The sequence below is a fragment of the Macrotis lagotis genome, chromosome 2 (genome assembly GCF_037893015.1).
Source record: "Macrotis lagotis isolate mMagLag1 chromosome 2, bilby.v1.9.chrom.fasta, whole genome shotgun sequence".
Classification (NCBI taxonomy): Eukaryota; Metazoa; Chordata; class Mammalia; order Peramelemorphia; family Peramelidae; genus Macrotis; species Macrotis lagotis.
Window position 1 is genome coordinate 214006959 of NC_133659.1, and position 18585 is coordinate 214025543.

General features: G+C 32.4%; 1 protein-coding gene across 3 annotated transcripts in view; it reads left to right on the forward strand.

The window, feature by feature from the left end:
• LOC141514161 (ABC-type organic anion transporter ABCA8-like) overlaps positions 1-18585 on the forward strand; it is a 106433-nt gene that overhangs the window by 42686 nt on the left and 45162 nt on the right. For all 3 annotated transcript variants that reach the window (XM_074224702.1, XM_074224701.1, XM_074224703.1), the window contains 6 exons: positions 2550-2716; positions 3489-3622; positions 5144-5281; positions 10450-10557; positions 10911-11093; positions 11280-11393. In XM_074224702.1, coding sequence (XP_074080803.1) covers positions 2550-2716; positions 3489-3622; positions 5144-5281; positions 10450-10557; positions 10911-11093; positions 11280-11393 — 844 coding nt within the window. The remainder of the gene's footprint in view (positions 1-2549; positions 2717-3488; positions 3623-5143; positions 5282-10449; positions 10558-10910; positions 11094-11279; positions 11394-18585) is intronic.

Here is an 18585-nt window from a genome sequence, read left to right on the forward strand (position 1 = left end):
AACAATACCTTTCTCTTAGAACCCCCTTTCCCTGTTTCCTCCTATTTTTAGTTGATTTTAATGTAGTTTAACACCAAACACCTTAGTGGTATTTCTTTTTTTGTGTTTGTTTTATCACATTTTTTCTTCATCTGAAACTCATGTTTTGACTTTTGCTGAAGAGTTTCTGAGGGAAACAGAGAATGGTTAAAAGTTTTCAAATTAAATCACCATCTTAGGTAGAATTTTCTTTTCTTCTTCCCCTAACCCTTATTTTATGACCTAATAGTTTCTGTAAGACAAATATTCTTTCTTTTTTCTCAGAGCATGAAGTTCTGACTTCTTCAGGAAGAGTCTTAAATCTGTTTTGAACTCTTAAGTACAATATGGTTCTTTTCCTTCCCTCTTTCCTTTTTTCTGTAAAACTACTCTCTAACCTCCTAATAAGAGTCTTCTCCACTATAGAGCCTTAGATTCCTTTATTTTTTCCACTGAAAATTCTCTTCCATTTCCTTTAGAAATGCTTCACTATCCAAACCTATGGAGCGGTCTAGATTTGGATCACAAACTACTATCACAAGGCTAACACCACTTCAATTCTCTTTGCTATCCAAAGTTAATTTTTCAGGCTATTTTTATTTGTTGGTTTCAGGTACTTATGGGTATTCATACTTCTCCAAGCACTTGGTTAAAATGGCAAAAACCAATTTTTGTTGTTTAGTCATTTTATTTGTGTCCAACTCTTTATGACCCTATATGCAGTTTTCTTGGCAAAGATTCTAGAGTGGCTTGCCATTTTTTTCCCTAATTCATTTGATAGATAAAGAAACTTAGGGTTAAGTGACTTAACCTGGGTTCACACAGCTGGTAAGTATATGGAGTCAGATTTGAACTCACAAACAGTAGTCTTCCTAACCAATACTGATTCTATAGAGGAGGCACTGTACCACCTAGCTGCCAACAAGCATATCTCTCTTATATAATTTAAAAACTTAATAATTTGAAAACACCCTTTTCTGTCTTTTTCACCCACTTATCCCACCCACTAATGCACTCCAATAATTTGCTTAATTTTCTGTCCAAGTTGACTTTCTCTTTCTGTCTTGTCTACTTTTGCCAACCAATTTCTTTTCTTCTTGTTTTTCTCAAGTTCTCCTTGATTCTTCTTAAATATCTCTTACTCATTTTATATCCTCCATAGTATTCCTAGATCTATTTCTTTATTCAAACTTCTTTCAAAGAATCCTAAAGTTTTTGTGCATTAATCTGGATAAAAAGATTGTTCTCTTACAAATTTTCCTCCATCTTCCCTAAACTTTTTGCTCTGAAGTTTAATTTTTTTTTGCATTCTTCACTAGTCCAAGTTTCTTAAAATTACTCACACAATTTGTTCCTTTTTATTGGGCTCAAATTCTTTACTCTTCTCTCAATCCTTCCCATACAACTTTCTCCCACAGAAGCCAAATTCATAATGGAGTTAGATATTGGAGGGGGGATTTGTGATCTATTGTACTGGTATGATGTTTAACCAAAGCATGAGTTAAACCTGGGATGGGGAATATGTGGGATTGAGAGCTATGAGGCCTTACTTAAGAATAAAGTAGCTGCTTTTGTGGTGAAGGAGAAATAAAACAATCTCTGAAGTTCTGAAGTATTTTAGATATTATTATGAATTAATAATGTCCTCTGCCCTTAAAATAGGACTTGTTGACTTCTTACTCAGGCAAAGAAAGGTAAGGGAAGAGGCCATGAATGAGAAATACCAAGAGGAATAAGCCAATATGCATCTAATAAGAAGAAGAACAATTAGCATTTATAAAACATTTGATGCATATAGAATAACAAGTGGCCTGCTTAGGGTTTCACAGTAAATATCAAAATTCAACATTCAGGTCCTTCTGACACCAATCCCAAACCTCTATTCAATATCATAAAATGCTTCTCCCTACTTAGTTAATAAATCATATGACAGTTCATGAAACATAAAATTTCATCAGGAACTGGTAGAATTTGTTGGGGAGTATGAGGAGCAACAGGACTCTTAGAAGTTCAATTGGGCTTATTATGTATGAACTTGTAATTTTTCTTACATTTATATGTTTCAAATATGAGGACAAGAAAGGATTACAAATTTAGAGCTGAAGGGGACCTCAGAGATTATCTAGTCCAACTCTTACTTAAGACTTAAGTAAACATAGTCACAGTTAAATGATTTGCTTATGACTATAAAGTCAAAAAATAGTGGAATCAAGATATGAACCCAAGTTGTCTACTTCCATATCTAGTTGCTTTTCACAGTACTGTGTACTGTGGTGCCTCCTCTTTTTTTGTTCATGTTCAAATTATAATTTAGCCTTACAATTGTGAATGAGTATACCAAGGAAGTTATACTCCTCTCCCTCCCTAGATCATAGGAAAACTGGTAAATCAATTTGTCAAACATTTTATAATGCAATGGAGGGGAAAGCTGCCTCTATAAATTTATAGTAGAATTGATTTAGGACGCATTTCTTCTATAGAAAAGAAAAAAAACTGCCTATGTATCCCCATGTTACTTTGTTCCTTTATAGATTACTGGTTTTTGGAATGGGTTTCATACCTTACCTTTTAGAAGTGATACTGTATAAAGTAATTCATCAAGAGACTTCTTGGGGACTTTCACCTAAAGCATATTTTCTCTCTCCTGGACAAAATCCACAAAGTCCATTCACCAAGCTATTGATCATCAATAATACAGGTAAAGAAATTGGGTTAAAATTTGACTTTAATTGTATTTATTTTTTATTGTTAGGAGCAAAAATAAAGCATGTTCTAAGCATTCCCAGAAACTTAGAAGAGGTCTGAATATATACATACAAATCAATTCCTTCTATAGGATAAAATGTGTCCATATACACTAACTTAAAACCCTACACACACACACACACACACACACACACACACACAGTATTAGTTTTTCCTTTTTTGAGTGAATGAGTCCCACAAAAGAAGGAAGGCTAAGAAATCCAAGATAAATTAAATTATGTGAATTTATAATTAATAAAGGGTATTTGTTTAGGAAACATTCATTTTGACAAATAAATTAATCTTTGCAACTAATTGTAAGCAGAAAGTAGAGATAATTTTTAAAATAAAAAAATACTTGCTAAAGATTCATCTATGATTGAATTTCATCATTCAAAAACTAGATCATGAGAGGGTTTTCACATTCAATATCTTAATGTCCTAAATCAGAGGGCTCTGGATACATTTAGGTGAAAAAAAGAAGTCATGTTTCACTTTTACAATGTCTGTGATATTAATATACATTGAGTTATTTGCACAAGGAAATAGGGTCACAGATTGTTCAAATTAATTAGCCTGCTACTGTCAGTTGTCATTTCTTATTGCCAAAAATATAAAATATCTGATAAAATATAATTGAATATGAAGTGAGTAAAAAAGATAAAGTTTTCAAATTTTTATTTTGACCTTTTCATGATGATTTCTTTTTATTTAAAATTTATTAGTGTCAAACATTGAAGATTTCATAGATTCTTTGAAGTATCAGAACATAAATTTGGAAATAAAGGATTTTGGAATTAAAAATGGCACAGATGATCCATCATACAATGGAGCCATCATTGTGTCAGGTACAAAAAAGGTATGTCAGCCTCTACTTTGCTAGTTGTCAATGAGTTAGTGTTATCCAGAGAGAGATAAAGAATTTTTTTACAAGGGGCAAACATCATTTACAGCTCTTGGGGCAAACAGAACTCTCAGTTGAGAGGTGGGAAGAGGAAACAGAGATCCCAAACAAGCCACTGAAGAGGTAGCTTCAAATAACATCTTTGAGGAATTGAGCTTTTTGATCCAAATTATTCTTGATGACCAGGGGACAATGGTCAGATTTTTTTAAATCTTCTGCCCAGTTTGTTGCCATTATAATAAAATATTTAAAAGAAAGGAGAGATGAAAAACAAAATGACAAATTCAGCAAAATTAATCCAATGTATTAACCGATTCTAACACTATTTCCCTCTTCTTAAAAGAAAGCAGAGTTTAATTATCTTGTCTCTTCTCTGGGTATGTTAGTTTTTATTTGTTTGTTATTGCTGTTTACATTTACAATGTTATAATTGTATATGTTGTTTTCCTGATTCTGCTTTCTTAATTCTGCATCAGCTCATATAAGTTTTACCTCTTTATTTGAATTCTTCATATACATCTTTTCTTACAATATAGTGACATCCCATCATATTCATATTCTACATTAAAAATTAATGTTTGTCTTAGTTCTTTGCTATCACAAAAAGGCGCTGCTATTTACTGCTAATTTTGGTATACAAGGGAAATATTTTGTCTTTTACTTCCTATGAACATTTACCTACTAAATTTTTGGGTCAAAGTATATGAATGTTTTATTTATTTTTTAGCATAAGTCAAATATCATTATAAAAATATCTGAACCTATTCATAACTCCACAGAGATCCTGTCTTTTTATCACTCTTCTATCTAAATAATACTTTCCAACCCCATAGTTATTTTGATTTGCAGCACAGGGCTGCCCATATCATTTTAACCCCCACTACTTCTGAATTTTTTTAAAAAAGGCAAAACTCCAATATTTCTTCATTATCTCAAAGAACAACAAAAATCTTTTTAGCATGTAAAGCCCTTCATAAAATGGCCAATTTGGTGGCAGAGGATAATTTGAAATCAGGAAAACTTTTTGAATACAAATGTGTCTCAGACACTTACAAGCAGTGTAACCCTGGATAAGTTAACTTAACCCTGTTTGTCTCAGTTTTCTCATCTGTAAAATGAGCTGAGAAGAAAATATCAAATGGATACTAACTTCAATATACCCAACAAATGGTCATTCTAATTCCTAGCATACTTTTAACAATAGGCATTCTTTTTCCTTTTGACTTTTAAGAGATATTTTTCTGTTTATAACCACGTCAATAATCACTATCAGTTAAATAAATTATTGCAAACTGCTAATTTATTAACCCTATTTCAAATATTAACAATAGAATTCATTTAACATTCTGGACTTGATCTGAACTTAATTTTTCACTCAAGTAAAGAATGTAAAAAGGACCACCATTTTATTTCATAAGTAACTAACTGAACGCATTTCTTTCTTATGCTATTGATTTTTCATTTATTTTCTCTAAGGATTATGAGTTTTCAGTTGCATGTAACACCAAGAGGTTGAATTGCTTTCCTGTGCTTGTGGACATCATTAGTAATGGATTACTTAAAATGTTTAATTCCTCAAATCATATTCAAACTGAGAGAAGTATCTTTCCTCATGTAAGTATAACAGTAAGAACTTGTTTAACTACTATTGCTAAGAAATGAAGTAGAGAGACTTTTCCAGCTAACAGAAACTTAACCCTTTAAAAACCAAAACACTTTATACTTTAACATTTTTTTATTTTTAAATACTTTTCTTCTTTATTATTAGATGGATTATATTTGAATATAATTTAACATTTTAATAATGAATTAGTTTGCAATCTTGTAGCCTAAAAACTCAGAAATGAGGATTGTCCAGAAATACCAGATTACCCAAAAGTTATGTATAGTTAAGTGAGCTTTGGAATCTAGTTTCCAATTGCTTTTCACAGCAGCTGGATCATTGAACAGCTCCAATAACAATGAATTAACTTTGTTGCTACTCCTACAACATTGCTGTTTTCCTTTTGGTTATCTTTGCCAAACTGATGTGTGTGTGTGTGTGTGTGTGTGTGTGTGTGTAGAAACTAATGGTTGTTTAATTAGCATTTCTCTTATTTTTACTCAGTTTTTTGTGGGTTCTGCCACTCAAAAATTTGGTTAGAGTCATTATTTAAAGGTATTTGGAGTGTTTTGGGGGAGACTCATAGGAGTCCCTGCCTTTACTCTGCCATCGTGGCTCTGCCCCCATTTCTCTTATTTTTAGCAGTTGGGAGGGGAAGATGATTGTTGGTAGCTTTCTTTTTTACTAGAGTTCACTCTTCTTCTTGTTATTGAATCAATGTATATACATACATGCATATATTTACATATAAATACGTTATATCTTTGATATTAGGTTTTTATCAGAGGAATTTAATGAAAAGAATTATTCTTACGAATTGATTATTTTCTTCCTTTTATTTATACCTGTTTTGATTTTATTTGTGTAAAATTTTTAATATTACATAATCAAAATTATCCATTTTATCTTGTGTGATCATTTCAATTCTTTGATCAAAAATTACTTCTCCCTATTCAAAGTTGTGAAAGTTATGTTCTCTTTTTAAACTTGATATTACCTTTAATATCTGCTCATATATCAGTTTATTGTGATTTATGATATAATGTAAGTCTAACTCTAATTTCTGATAGTCAATTTTCCAGTTTTCCTAACAAACACTATGCTACTGTGCTTAATTGCTTCAGAATCATAAATCTAATCTGTTTCACTATCAACTTTTCTATTTTTTTAGCCAGCATCAAATAGTTGTGATGTTTATGTATCTTTTTCATTGCTCCCTTTGAGAGTCTTCTGCTGTAAAATGTCTATGACATCAGGGTAGTGTCCAGCCTAGAGCAAACACATCAGCGACAACAGTCATGGGCCTTGGAGGCAGCTGTGATTGGGTAATGGCAGCAGTATTTTCAGGAACTCTTATCCCAGAAATGGTTAAAGAGGTTAGAAAGAGATTCCAGGGGATCCTTTGCTGGTCAGACCCATAAACAGTTTTGGGTCGAAATTTCAGTACTGAGAGGAAGATACATGTTTGGTCACAAGACAGCAGTGGCCTTGGTTATAGTTCCAAGACAGAGAGGATCATTAGCATTTGAGTCCATAGGAGAGCAAAGAACCCAGTCACAGTTCCAGGGGAACAGTGACCATGCCTTTCCTCAGATCACATAACCTTGGAAGCATTGAAAACTTACAGATTCCCAGAAAACTCAGCTCAGAAAAGAGCAGCTCAAAAATGCTTGTACCTCTCCACTCCCAGTTAAGCATAGCTCAACTTTAATATCAAATTCAAAGTCAAGCAATAGACTAGAAAAAATGAACAAATAATAAAAAAAGAATTTGACTTTTAAAAACCTTCTGCAAAGACACGGAAGACTAAGACTTACACTCAGAAGACATAACTATGAAAATAGCTACAAATAAACTCAAAGAAAAAATGCTAATTGGACCTAAATACAATGAGAATTAAAGAAAGACATAAGAATAGTAGAGGAAAAACTGGAGAAAGAAATGAGAGTGATGTAAGAAAATTATTAAAAGGGAATCAACAGTTTGGGGCGGCTAGGTGGCATAGTGGATAAAGCACCAGCCTTGGAGTCAGGAGGACCTGGGTTCAAATCCGATCTCACACTTAATAATTACCTAGCTGTGTGGCCTTGGGCAAGCCACTTAACCCCATTTGCCTTGCAAAAACCCAAAAAAACAAAGGAATCAACAGCTTGGTAAAAAGAAGCAAAAAACTTTGAAGAAAATGCCATCTTAAAATACAGAATTGGCTAAATGGAAAAGGAGGTGCAAAAGCTCAGTGGAGAAAATTGTTCTTTAAAAATAAGAATTAGGCAAGTGGAGATTAATGACTCCATGAGAAACTGAGAAACAAAGTCAAAAGACTGAAAAAACAGATGATGTGAAATATCTCATTAGAAAAACAACTGACATGGAGAACAGGAAAAGGAGATATTAATTTAAGAGTTATAGGTTTATCTGAAAATTAGGATAAAAGAGCCTAGATATCATATTTCAAAAAGTTATAAAGAAAAACTGTCCTAATATCTTAGATCCATAGGGTAAAATAGAAGTTGAAAAAATTCACCAGTCACCTCCTGAAAAGTCCAAAATAAAACTCACAAGAATATTATAATCAAATTCAAGGGCTCCCAGATCAAGGAGAAAAGTTTACAAACATCTAGAAAGAAATAAGGCAAATATTGTGATTCCACAGTCAGGATTACACAATTTCTGGAAGGTTTCACATTAAAGGAGTGAAGAGCTTGGATTATGACTTCTTGATGGTAATCTTAGTATAACAAATCCAACAAAACTAAGTGGGGGGTGGTATTGATGAAATAGAGAACTTTTAAGCATTCCTAATGAAAACACTGGAGCCAATTAGAAAATGTGACATTCAAACACAAGACTCAAGAGAAACATAAAAAGGTAAACATGAAAGAGAAATCATTAGGGTTTCAATAAGGTTAAATAAGCACTTTTCTTTCCTATATAGGAAGATGATACAAGTAATTCCTAAGAATTTTAACATTTTTAGGGCAGTTAAAAGGAAGGCCTATAGAAGGACTGACTGTGAGTTGAATATGTTGGAATGATGCCCCCAAATTTGAAGGAGTAAGACAGGGGATGCCATAGGAGAAGGAGGAAGGAAGAATTACAATGGGAAAATTTTTCTCATATAAAAGAAGCATACATACTCCACCTCTATAATGGAGGAGAATATGGAAGAGTGGCAGGCAATAATTGAACCTCACTTTCATCAGAAGTGGCTAAAAGAAGAAGAAACATATCTATCCATCCATCCATCCATCCATCCATCCATCCATCCATCCATCCATCCATCCATCCATCCATCCATTCTATCTATCTATCCATCTATCTACATACACAGACTCAGTTGTGAATAGAAATCAATTTTTCTATATTAACCAAGGGAAATAGAAAGAATAGAAGGAGGGGGGTGGGGTGGCAGAGGCAGCCATAAAATGAAGTGCAAATTTTTAAGGGAGGCAGTGACCAGAAACAAAACCGATTTTTGATAAGGGACAGGATAAAAAGAAAAAGAGAAGGATTAAACAGAAGAAACTGAGGGAAGGAAATGCACAGCAGAATGGATTAGAAGCTAGAATCCAATACCTTGTTGTTTAAAGGATAATCACTTGACAGAAATATATACTCACAGAGTTAAAATAAAGGCCTAGAAAATAATCTGTTATGCTTCAGCTGAAATAAAGAAGATAGGGGTAGCAGTCATGATCTCAGACAAAGCAAATTCAAAAATAGTCCCAATTAAAAGAGATAATGAGGGTAGCCAGGTGATGCAGTGGACAGCTGGAATCAGAACAACTAGCCTCAAATACTTATTAGCTCTGTGATCCTGTGCAAGTCACTTAACCCTGTTTACCTTAGTTTTTTGTCTTCTATAAAATGAGCTGGAGAGAGAAATGACAAGTCACTATAGTATCTTTGCCAAGAAAATCCTAAATAGGGTCACAAGGAATCAGATGTGATGGAAACAATTGAACAATATCAACAGCAACAGTAACCTACATTTTGCTAAGTGGTACCATAGATAAAGAAGTAATATAAAATTTTAAATGACATATTTCTCTGACAAATACCTCATGTGTCAAATATGGAAGGAGCTGAATCACAATTTTAATCTATTAAGAAAAACTCCCCAGTTGGAAAATAGTTAAGGAATTTGAACAGGCAGTTTTCAGAAGAACTCAAAGCTATCTATAGTCATGTGAAAAAAACTCTAAATCACTAATGATTAAAGAAATGTGAATTAAAACAATTGAGGCATCACTTCATACTTTTCAGCAATGAAACATGCTGGAGGAAATATGGGAAAATAATTACATTAATGAACTGTTGGTAGAGTTATGTACTACTCCAACTATTTTGGAGAATAATATGGAACTATACCCAAAGAACTATGAAACTGAGCAAATCCTTTGCTCCAACAATAAATAACACTACCAGGTTTATACCCCAAATAGATCAAAGGAAAAGGATAAGGAACTAATTGTATAAAAATATTTATAACAACTCATGTGGTGGCAAACTATTAGAAACTGAGGGAATAACTCAACAATGATTGTGATGAAGTATTATTGGGCTATAAGAAATGAAAAGGGAGATGGTTTTGGAAAAACCTGGGAAGCTATAAGAAATGAATGAAGTGAGTGAAACCAGGGGAATATTGTATAGTGTAACTCCTGTGATTAATACAGTGATCTAAGACATATCTAAAGGACTCATGTTGAAGAAATCCCTTGGATAATGAGCTGATGAACTCTCAATTCAATTTAAAGTATAATTTTTCATTTTGTTTTTCTTACTTTTTCTTCTATGATATGTCTAAAATGGAAATATGCTTTACATTATTTCACATGTATCACTGATACAAAATTGCTTACCTTTTTAGCGGGTAGGGGAGGTACTGGAAAGAGAGAATTTGGAACTCATAATTTTACCAAAAAAAAGAATGCTAAAATAAATTTTAAGTGGAAACACAAAAAGTTTAATTCATTCCTCTGATCTATGAGGATTAAAGCTTCAAAATATTATTTTCTATTAAAGAAAATTGTGTTTAGTCAATTTGTCAGTACCCATTTACTAAGCTCCTCCTGCATGCTAGTTTTCATCTCTGGAACACTGACACCATCATTATCTGTCATACTCTGTTTTACATTTTATATTAAACAACTAACAGCATTCTTCATACTTCCAGGATCTTATGGATGTTTGGCTTAGTTATTTGAACAGCTATGTTTTCTGGCTATTGATTGCTACCAGCATTTCTCCTTACTTTGCAATGAGCAGTGTCTACGATTACAAAGTAAGAAAAAGTTCTTTAAATATCAACAATTTTATTCTGAGAGTATAGATTTTTTTTACTCACATCAGTTTTCTTTTTAAATAATATGTTTATATGTATAGTACCTAGTTCAATTTTCTTATGCATGTCCTGATGTGTAATTGTTTAAAACAAGATCCCAAGTTCTACTGATTAAATAGATGCCTAGTTACTCCCAGAGAAGTTTGGTGTTTGGTGAAGTGTGCTATTTCGGCCAGGTTCTTTCAACATTGTTAGAACATTAATATAAATACATTTTTTGTAACTGTACCTTAAAATATCTTATTCAACCTCAAAACCACTTTTCTACTTTTCTTCTTTTTTTTTTTAACTAGATAAAAGCTCAATCCCAGCTAAGGATTTCAGGCCTCTACCCTTCTGCATATTGGTGTGGGCAAGCTCTGGTGGATGTCCCCCTATACTGTTTGATTTTCTTTTTAATATTTATATTCCTATATATTTTAAACTTCCAAATGTTATCACGTGATTTTTATGACCCTGGAATCATATTTGCACTGGTAAGTATTAAAAAAACACAGAAAAAGATAATTATATCTACAATTGAAGCAAATAATAATATGAAAGTAATAAAACTATGAAATGTTCAGATATCAACTTTATTTTTTAAACCTTTTTTATCTAACATATTTTCCAAAATAAAATTTGTCTTATCCATGTTTAATATCAATTTCTACCAATTTCAGACCCTGATTGGCATTGGTCATGCATTATCTATTATTTTCCTCATGTATGTGATTTCATGCAGTCTTTGCAAGGGGAAAAAAAATAGCAGCCTTTGGTCTCTTTGCTTCTTTACTGTAAGTACACATAAATAATGCTTTCATTTTTAAGGACTTTATATAAATCTGTATAATCACTTTATCCTCAAAATGGCTTGCAGAATAAAATAATGTTACACTAGAACTGCACTGTATTGTTGTTATAGCATCACAAAGAAGCATAGAATGCTAGACTAGATTTAATTTGTATGATGACTTTCAGATGACTTTTCTACATAGACATTCAAATGACTTAAGATTATGAATTATGTATTGTAGGGTGGAGGATGGGTGGGAAGGATAGACATGGCTCAATGGTGGAATGGTTGGATTTGATCTGAGTGAGCTACTACTCCTTGGAAAATAGAAGGAAGATTGTGTCTGCAAAGCCAAAATAGTAACTGGTGAAAGGGATCAGACAAAGTCCAAGACTGGCAAAATAAGACAATCTCTCCTCTAGTAACCAAGGGAGATTGCAGGCTAGATTTGGTGGCTCAGTGGCTCAAACTATTGGGTATGTAGTTAAGAGGATCTGAGTTCAAGTGTAACTACAGACAATCTTTAGTTGTGACTTATTCTAGGACAAATCACTTAGCCTATTTGTCTGTTCCATCAACTATAAAACAGGTCTAATAACTGCATCTTCTTCACAGAGTTGTTGTGAAGATCAAATGAGATAATATTTATAAAATAGTGCTTAGCACAGACTGGTACCATATATAAATGCTTATTTCTTTCCCTCAAATAGCTTTGGTCTGCGATCAGAAGAAAAGTTGCTTACCTAATCTCTTTTGAGAAGGAAGGAAACCCAGGTCATATATTTATTCCCCACCAGATTGTATGGGGACATTCAGGGAGGACTTGAAGCTCTGGTATAGGAGTTTGCTGAACCTTTTCAGGACTGTTTAATCTATCTCTGGTGTCCACCTTTGGCCCAATTCTCACCTGTGGCTCCAAGAAGCTATAGCATGTTCAGTGGACCTTTCAGTAAACCATGCTGGCAAATGGATTAAACCAGAATGTAAATAACCAACTTTGTTGGTGACTTAGGGGGACATCTATGCCAAACATACAAAGACTTTTCCCAGCAGAATGAATGAATGAGAACAATTTGTTCCAATGGTCATGAAAGTGGAATGCTTAGAATGAGGTCAGACACTGAATACATCAAAGGCATCTAATTCATTCTGATTTTTGTCTTGCCACTGAACTTTGATGACTCTGGAAGAGAGAGAGAGAGGTTATCAATTTTGGGCAACTGCTTTGCTTAAATCCAATTCATGAGCAAGTCAAGGTATCAAGATATCACTCTGTCTCTTTGAAAAAGGACAAATAGCAACAATTTACACATTAAACATTACAATTAAAATTAAATTAAAAATAACAAATAGTGAAATAGTAAGTAAAAATTGGTAAAGTTCTACAGATAGGATACACAAAAGTAAATGAATCCTTCAGCTAAGGGTTGTATAAGATCACAGCCAAAATCAGGAAAGAGAGAATGAGCTCACATTGAAGAAGTCCTCTATCTCATAATTCTCTAGAATTTCAGGCCTTGAAGATCAAAGGACATTTATGGTTACAGTTCCTCAAATTATCTCTAAGGGTCATAACAAATGAGGCAACTTGGAGGGGGAGATCTAGTCTAAAAATGCTTTACAGAAACATTTCCAAATAACCAAAAAATTTGCCTTAACCACAAAGAAGTCTGAGGTTAATTAGAGAGACCTACCTTTAGAAATTGAAGCAAGAATCCAACCTCTGTCTAAAAGTTAAGAATTCCTAACTGGGGACTTGGAGAATTTTTTTTTTTAATTTAGAACTTTTTGCTAAACTTCCTAAAGCAACAGAAGAGATGACCACATGGATTGTGTGCATCCCCCCCACCACTTTTTAAAAAAAAAATAAACTGATTATTGTAGCCAGGTGTTACTTATACAGTATAAATGGAAGATAAAGTTAAAGGAAGGGACTATCAGGGGAAGAGGGATGATGAGGGAGGCCTCCTTCAGAAGCTGTATTTGAGTTTTAAAGAAAGCCAGGAAAGTTGAGAATCAGAAGTAAAGAAGGAAATAATTTTAGACATCAGAAATATCCATTGAATAGTCATTGAATTAGGTGATAAAGTGTCCTATGAGAGGAGCAGGAAGTAGAATAATATTGCTGGATTGTGCAAGGGAGTGAAGTGTAAAAAAGGTAAGGAAGTACATTGTAAAGGATTTTAAATTCCCAACAGATGATTTATATTCAATCCTGAAAGTCAGATGGAAATATTGGAGTTTATTAAGTAGGTAGGTAACTTGATCAGCAAGTTCACTTTGGTAGCTTAATGGAGGATGGGTGGAGGAATGGACAGAGATCTGATACAGGCAGACTAATTAGAAATAATTTAAATTGTTCAGGTGAAAAATGATGACAGCCTGTCGAAGGGTGTGGCTAGATGATTCTACAGATAGCCAAATAAATGACAAGTAAATGTAACATCAAGATTTGACATTATATAAGATATAGGATGAATACAAATGACAAATGACATCAATCATGATGGTAAGATTGAAAGCCTAGATGGTGGTGTCTTTAATAGTAACAATAATAATAAAGGAGAAAAAGGAGGGTATTCAGGGAAAGATAATTGGTTCTGTTTTGGACATATGGAGTTTCAGGCTATAGGGCATTCAATTTAAGAAGTCCAAAATTAAAATGAAGCTAGTGATATTGGGCTAGAACTCAGAAGACATCTTAAGGCTGCGTATATAGATCTAGGAACTGTCTACGAAGACATGATAATTAAATCTATGGGAATTAAATCTATGGGAATTGATAAAACCATCAAGCAAGATGGTATGGAGGAAGAAGAGAAGAAGGTCTGTATCAGAGACTTGACAGACACATATAGTTAGTTGAGCTCATCATTTCTTTCTTTTATTATATAAACATTTTGTTTTCCAATTTCAGACAATGGTAGTTTCTACCATCATTATTTACAAGGTTTTAAGTTTTATATTTTTTCTCTCTCCCTCCCTTCCCTCCCCTCTCCCCTCATCAGAAGGAAATCTAATATAGTCTTTGCATTTGCATCCATGATATGCATAGATCAAAACTGAATATGTTGTGAGAGAAGAAACATATTCCTAAAGAAGAAAGAAACCATTAGAATTAGCAAAATTACATAATATATAAGACAACTTAAAAAAAAAAGTAAGCTCTGGTCTCCACACTTCCTTCTATGGATACAGATAGTATTCTCCATCATGTATCCCTTAAAATTGTCCCTGATGACTGCACTAATGGAACAAGCAAGTCCATCAAGGTCGATTACCACCCCATATTGTTGTTAGGATGTATAATGTTCTTCTGGGTCTGCTCATCTCACTCAACATCAATTCATAAAATCTTTCCAGGGTTTTCTGAAATCCCATCCCTCATGATTTCTTATAGAACAACAGTGTTCCATTACCTTCATGTACCACAGTTTGTTCAGTCATTCCCCAAAGAATGGATATCCGCTCAATTACCAATTCTTTGCCCCTACAAACAGAGCTGCTGTGAATATTTTTTGTACATGTGGAGTTTTTACCATTTTTCATGATCTTTTCAAGATACAAATCTAGTAGTGGTATTGTTGAATAAAAGAATATGCCCTTTGGACATAATTTTTATTGCCCTTTGGACATAATTCCAAATTGCTCTCTAGAGAGATTGGATCAATTCACAACTCGACCAACAATGCATAAGTGTTCCAGATTTCCAACATCTACTCCAATATTGATAATATTCCTTTCTGGTTAAATTGGTCAATCTGAGAGGTATGAGGTGATACCTCAGAGATGCTTTAATTTGCATTTCTTCAATCAATGATGATTTAGAACAATTTTTCACATGACTATAGATAGCTTTGATTTCCTTGTCCACTGCCTTTGCAAATTCTTTGACCATTTGTTAATTGGGGAATGACTTTTTTTTAAATTAAATTTGACTCAATTCTCTAACCATTTTAGATATGAGTCCTTTTTTCAGAAACACTAGTTGGAAAAATTGTTTCCCAGTTTACTATATTCCTTTTGATCTTTGTTACAGTGGTTTTGTTTCTGCAAAAACCTTTTTAATTTATTGTAATAAAACTTTTCCAGTTTATTTTTTTTATAAAATTTTCTATCCCTTCTGTGGTCATAAAATGCTCCTCTTTCCATAGATCTGACAGATAAACTATTCCTTGTTCTACTAATTTGCTTGTAATATTGTCGTTTATGTCGAAATTTGGTACACATTTGGACCTTATCTTGTATAGGGTATGAGATGTTGGTCTAATCTTAGTTTCTGCCATACTATCTTCCAGTTTTCCCCAAAGTTTTTATTAAAGAGTGAGTTCTTATCCAAGAAGCTGGACTCTTTGGGTTTATCAAATAATATTTTACTATAATCATTTTCTGCTATCTCTTTTGCACCTAATCTATTCCACCAATCCACCACTCTATTTCTTAGCTAACACCAGACAGTTTGGATAACTATGCTTTACAAAATAATTTTAGATCTCCTTTTACTAGGCTGCTTTCTTTTGCATTTTTTTCATCAATTCCTTTGATATTCTTAACTTTTTGTTCCTCCATATGAATTTAGTTACTATTTTTTCTAGCTCACTAAAGTCATTTTTTTGGAAGTTTTTTTGGTATGGCACTAAATAAGTAGCAGAATTGTCATTTTTATTATATTAGCTCAGTCTATCATGAGCAGTTGATATTTGTCAGTTATTTAGATCTGATTTTATTTGTGTGAAAAGTGTTTTATAGTTGTTTTCTGAGTCTTCTTTTGTAGATAGACATCCAAGTATGTTATATTTTCTGGAGTTATTGTAAATGAAATTTCTCTTTCTATCTCTTGCTGTTGTATCTTGTTAGTAATATATAGAAATGCTGAGGATTTATATGGTTTTATTTTATATCCTGCAACTTTGCTAAAGTTGTTAATTGTTTCTAGTAGTTCTTTAGATGACTTTTTAGTGTTCTGTAGGTATACCATCATATCATCTGCAAAAGTGAATTTTGTTTCTTCATTCCCAGTTCTATTGCCTTCAAGTTCTTTTTCTTCTCTGAGCTCATCATTTCTTACAGCACAGTAGTATTGCATCAAGATCATATACCACAACTTGTTTAACCATTCCACATTTGATGGGCATCCTGACCATTTCTAGTTCTTTGCCGCAAAAAGAAAGTTAGTATAAATATTTTAGAAAATGAAGGTACTTCTCCTTTTTTCACTAATGATCTTTGGAAAGAGACCTAGTAGAAGTATTTCTAGATTATGGGTTTAATAATTCTTTTTGGTATAATTCCAAGTAGATCTCCAAAATGTTTGGATAAGGTCACAGTTTTCACCAACAGCAAATTAGTGTCCCAATTTTTCAACATCCTCTTCAATATTGTTGTGTTCCCTTTCAATTATTTTAGCCAATCTGATAGGTTCAAAATGATATCGCGATGTTGTTTTCATTTTCATTATTCTAATAAATAATGGTTTAGAGCATTTTTTCATATGACTACAAATTGTTTTAATTTCTACATTGGAAAACTTAATATCTTTTGATCATTTAAAAATTGGGAAATGACTCATATTCTTATAGATTTGTCAAAGTTCATCATATAGTTGAAATTTAAGACCTTTATCTGAAAAACTGTCTATAAATTCCTCAAATTTTCCCCTAATTTTCTGCTTTGCTTCTGATCTTTGGTACATTTGTTTTATTTGTGCAAAACCTTCTTAATTTAATGTAATGTAATGAAATTTCCCATTTTTTACTTCACATGTTCTCTATCTCTTATTTATTTATAAATTATTCACCTAACCATAAGTTTGATTGGTAATATTTCCATATTCTTCCTATTTCTTATAATCTCTTTCTTTATATCTAGATCATGTATCCATATCATGGCAAATGGTGGAAGATATTGATTTATGCTCAATTTCTGACAGATTGATTTCTAACTTTCCCAAGAATTTTAAATAAATTATGAATTCCTAACCCCAAAACATATATCTTTATGTTGGTCAAACACAAGGTTACTATTAGGGTTATTTCTTGCTGCAAATTGAATGTCTACTTTGTTCTGCTGCTCTGTATTTCTATTTCTCAGCAATTATCAGATAGTTTTCATAATTACTGTCTTATAATATGATTTAAGAACCAGTACTGCTAAACCTCCTCCATTTACATTGTTTTTATTGGGTATTTTAATGTTTTACAATTTGTTCTTACAAATGAATATATTATTATTTTTCTAACTCAAATGATTTTCAGTCATTTAATTGAGATGGCACTGAATATATCAATTAGTTTAAATAAATTGTTCTTTTTATTATATTAGCCCTACCAACTTATGGACAATTACATCTCTCTAATTATTTAAACCTAATTTTATTTGAAAAAAAAGTTGAGGTTTTTTTTTAAATAATTTCATTCTGGGTTTGTTTTGGCAAGTGTACTCTTGGATATTTTATATTGTCTGGAGTTATTTTAAAAATGGCTTATCTTTTATTATCTCTTCTTGCAAGCACCAAAGAAAAATGATGATTTATAGGAATGCTGATGATTTATGTGAATTTACTTTATATCCTTTTACTTTGTTAAAATTCTTATATTTCAACTAACTTTTTAGTTGAGTCTTTGGATTTTCCAAGTATCATATCATCTGCAAAAAGAGATAGTTTTATTACCTCATTTCCTATTCTATTCCTTCTCTTTCTCCCCTTTTTATTGCTATTGCTAGATTTTCCAATATAATAATGAATAATATTGGTAATGGTGGGCATCTTTGTTTCATACCTGATTTTACTGGTAAGGCCTCTAACTTGATGCTTGCTCATCATCATAGGTAAATTCTTTTTATCAATTTAATTTCACATTTATACCTATAATTTCACATATTTTTGATAGAAATTAGTTTATTTTATCAAAAGCTTTTTCTGCAAATATTTATATCATGCAATTTTATTATGTTTACTATTGATATAATCAATTATGTTAATAGTTTTCCATATGTTCAGCCATCCATGCATTTCTGGTATAAATTCTGTTTGATCATCATGCATAATCTTTATAATATGTTGTATATTTTAGCTAGTATTTTATTTAGGAATTTTTGCTTACATATTCATTAATCAAATTAGTCTATAATTTTCTTTCCCTGTTTTTATTCTTCCTGATTTAGATATCAGTATCATGTTTATTATATAAAAG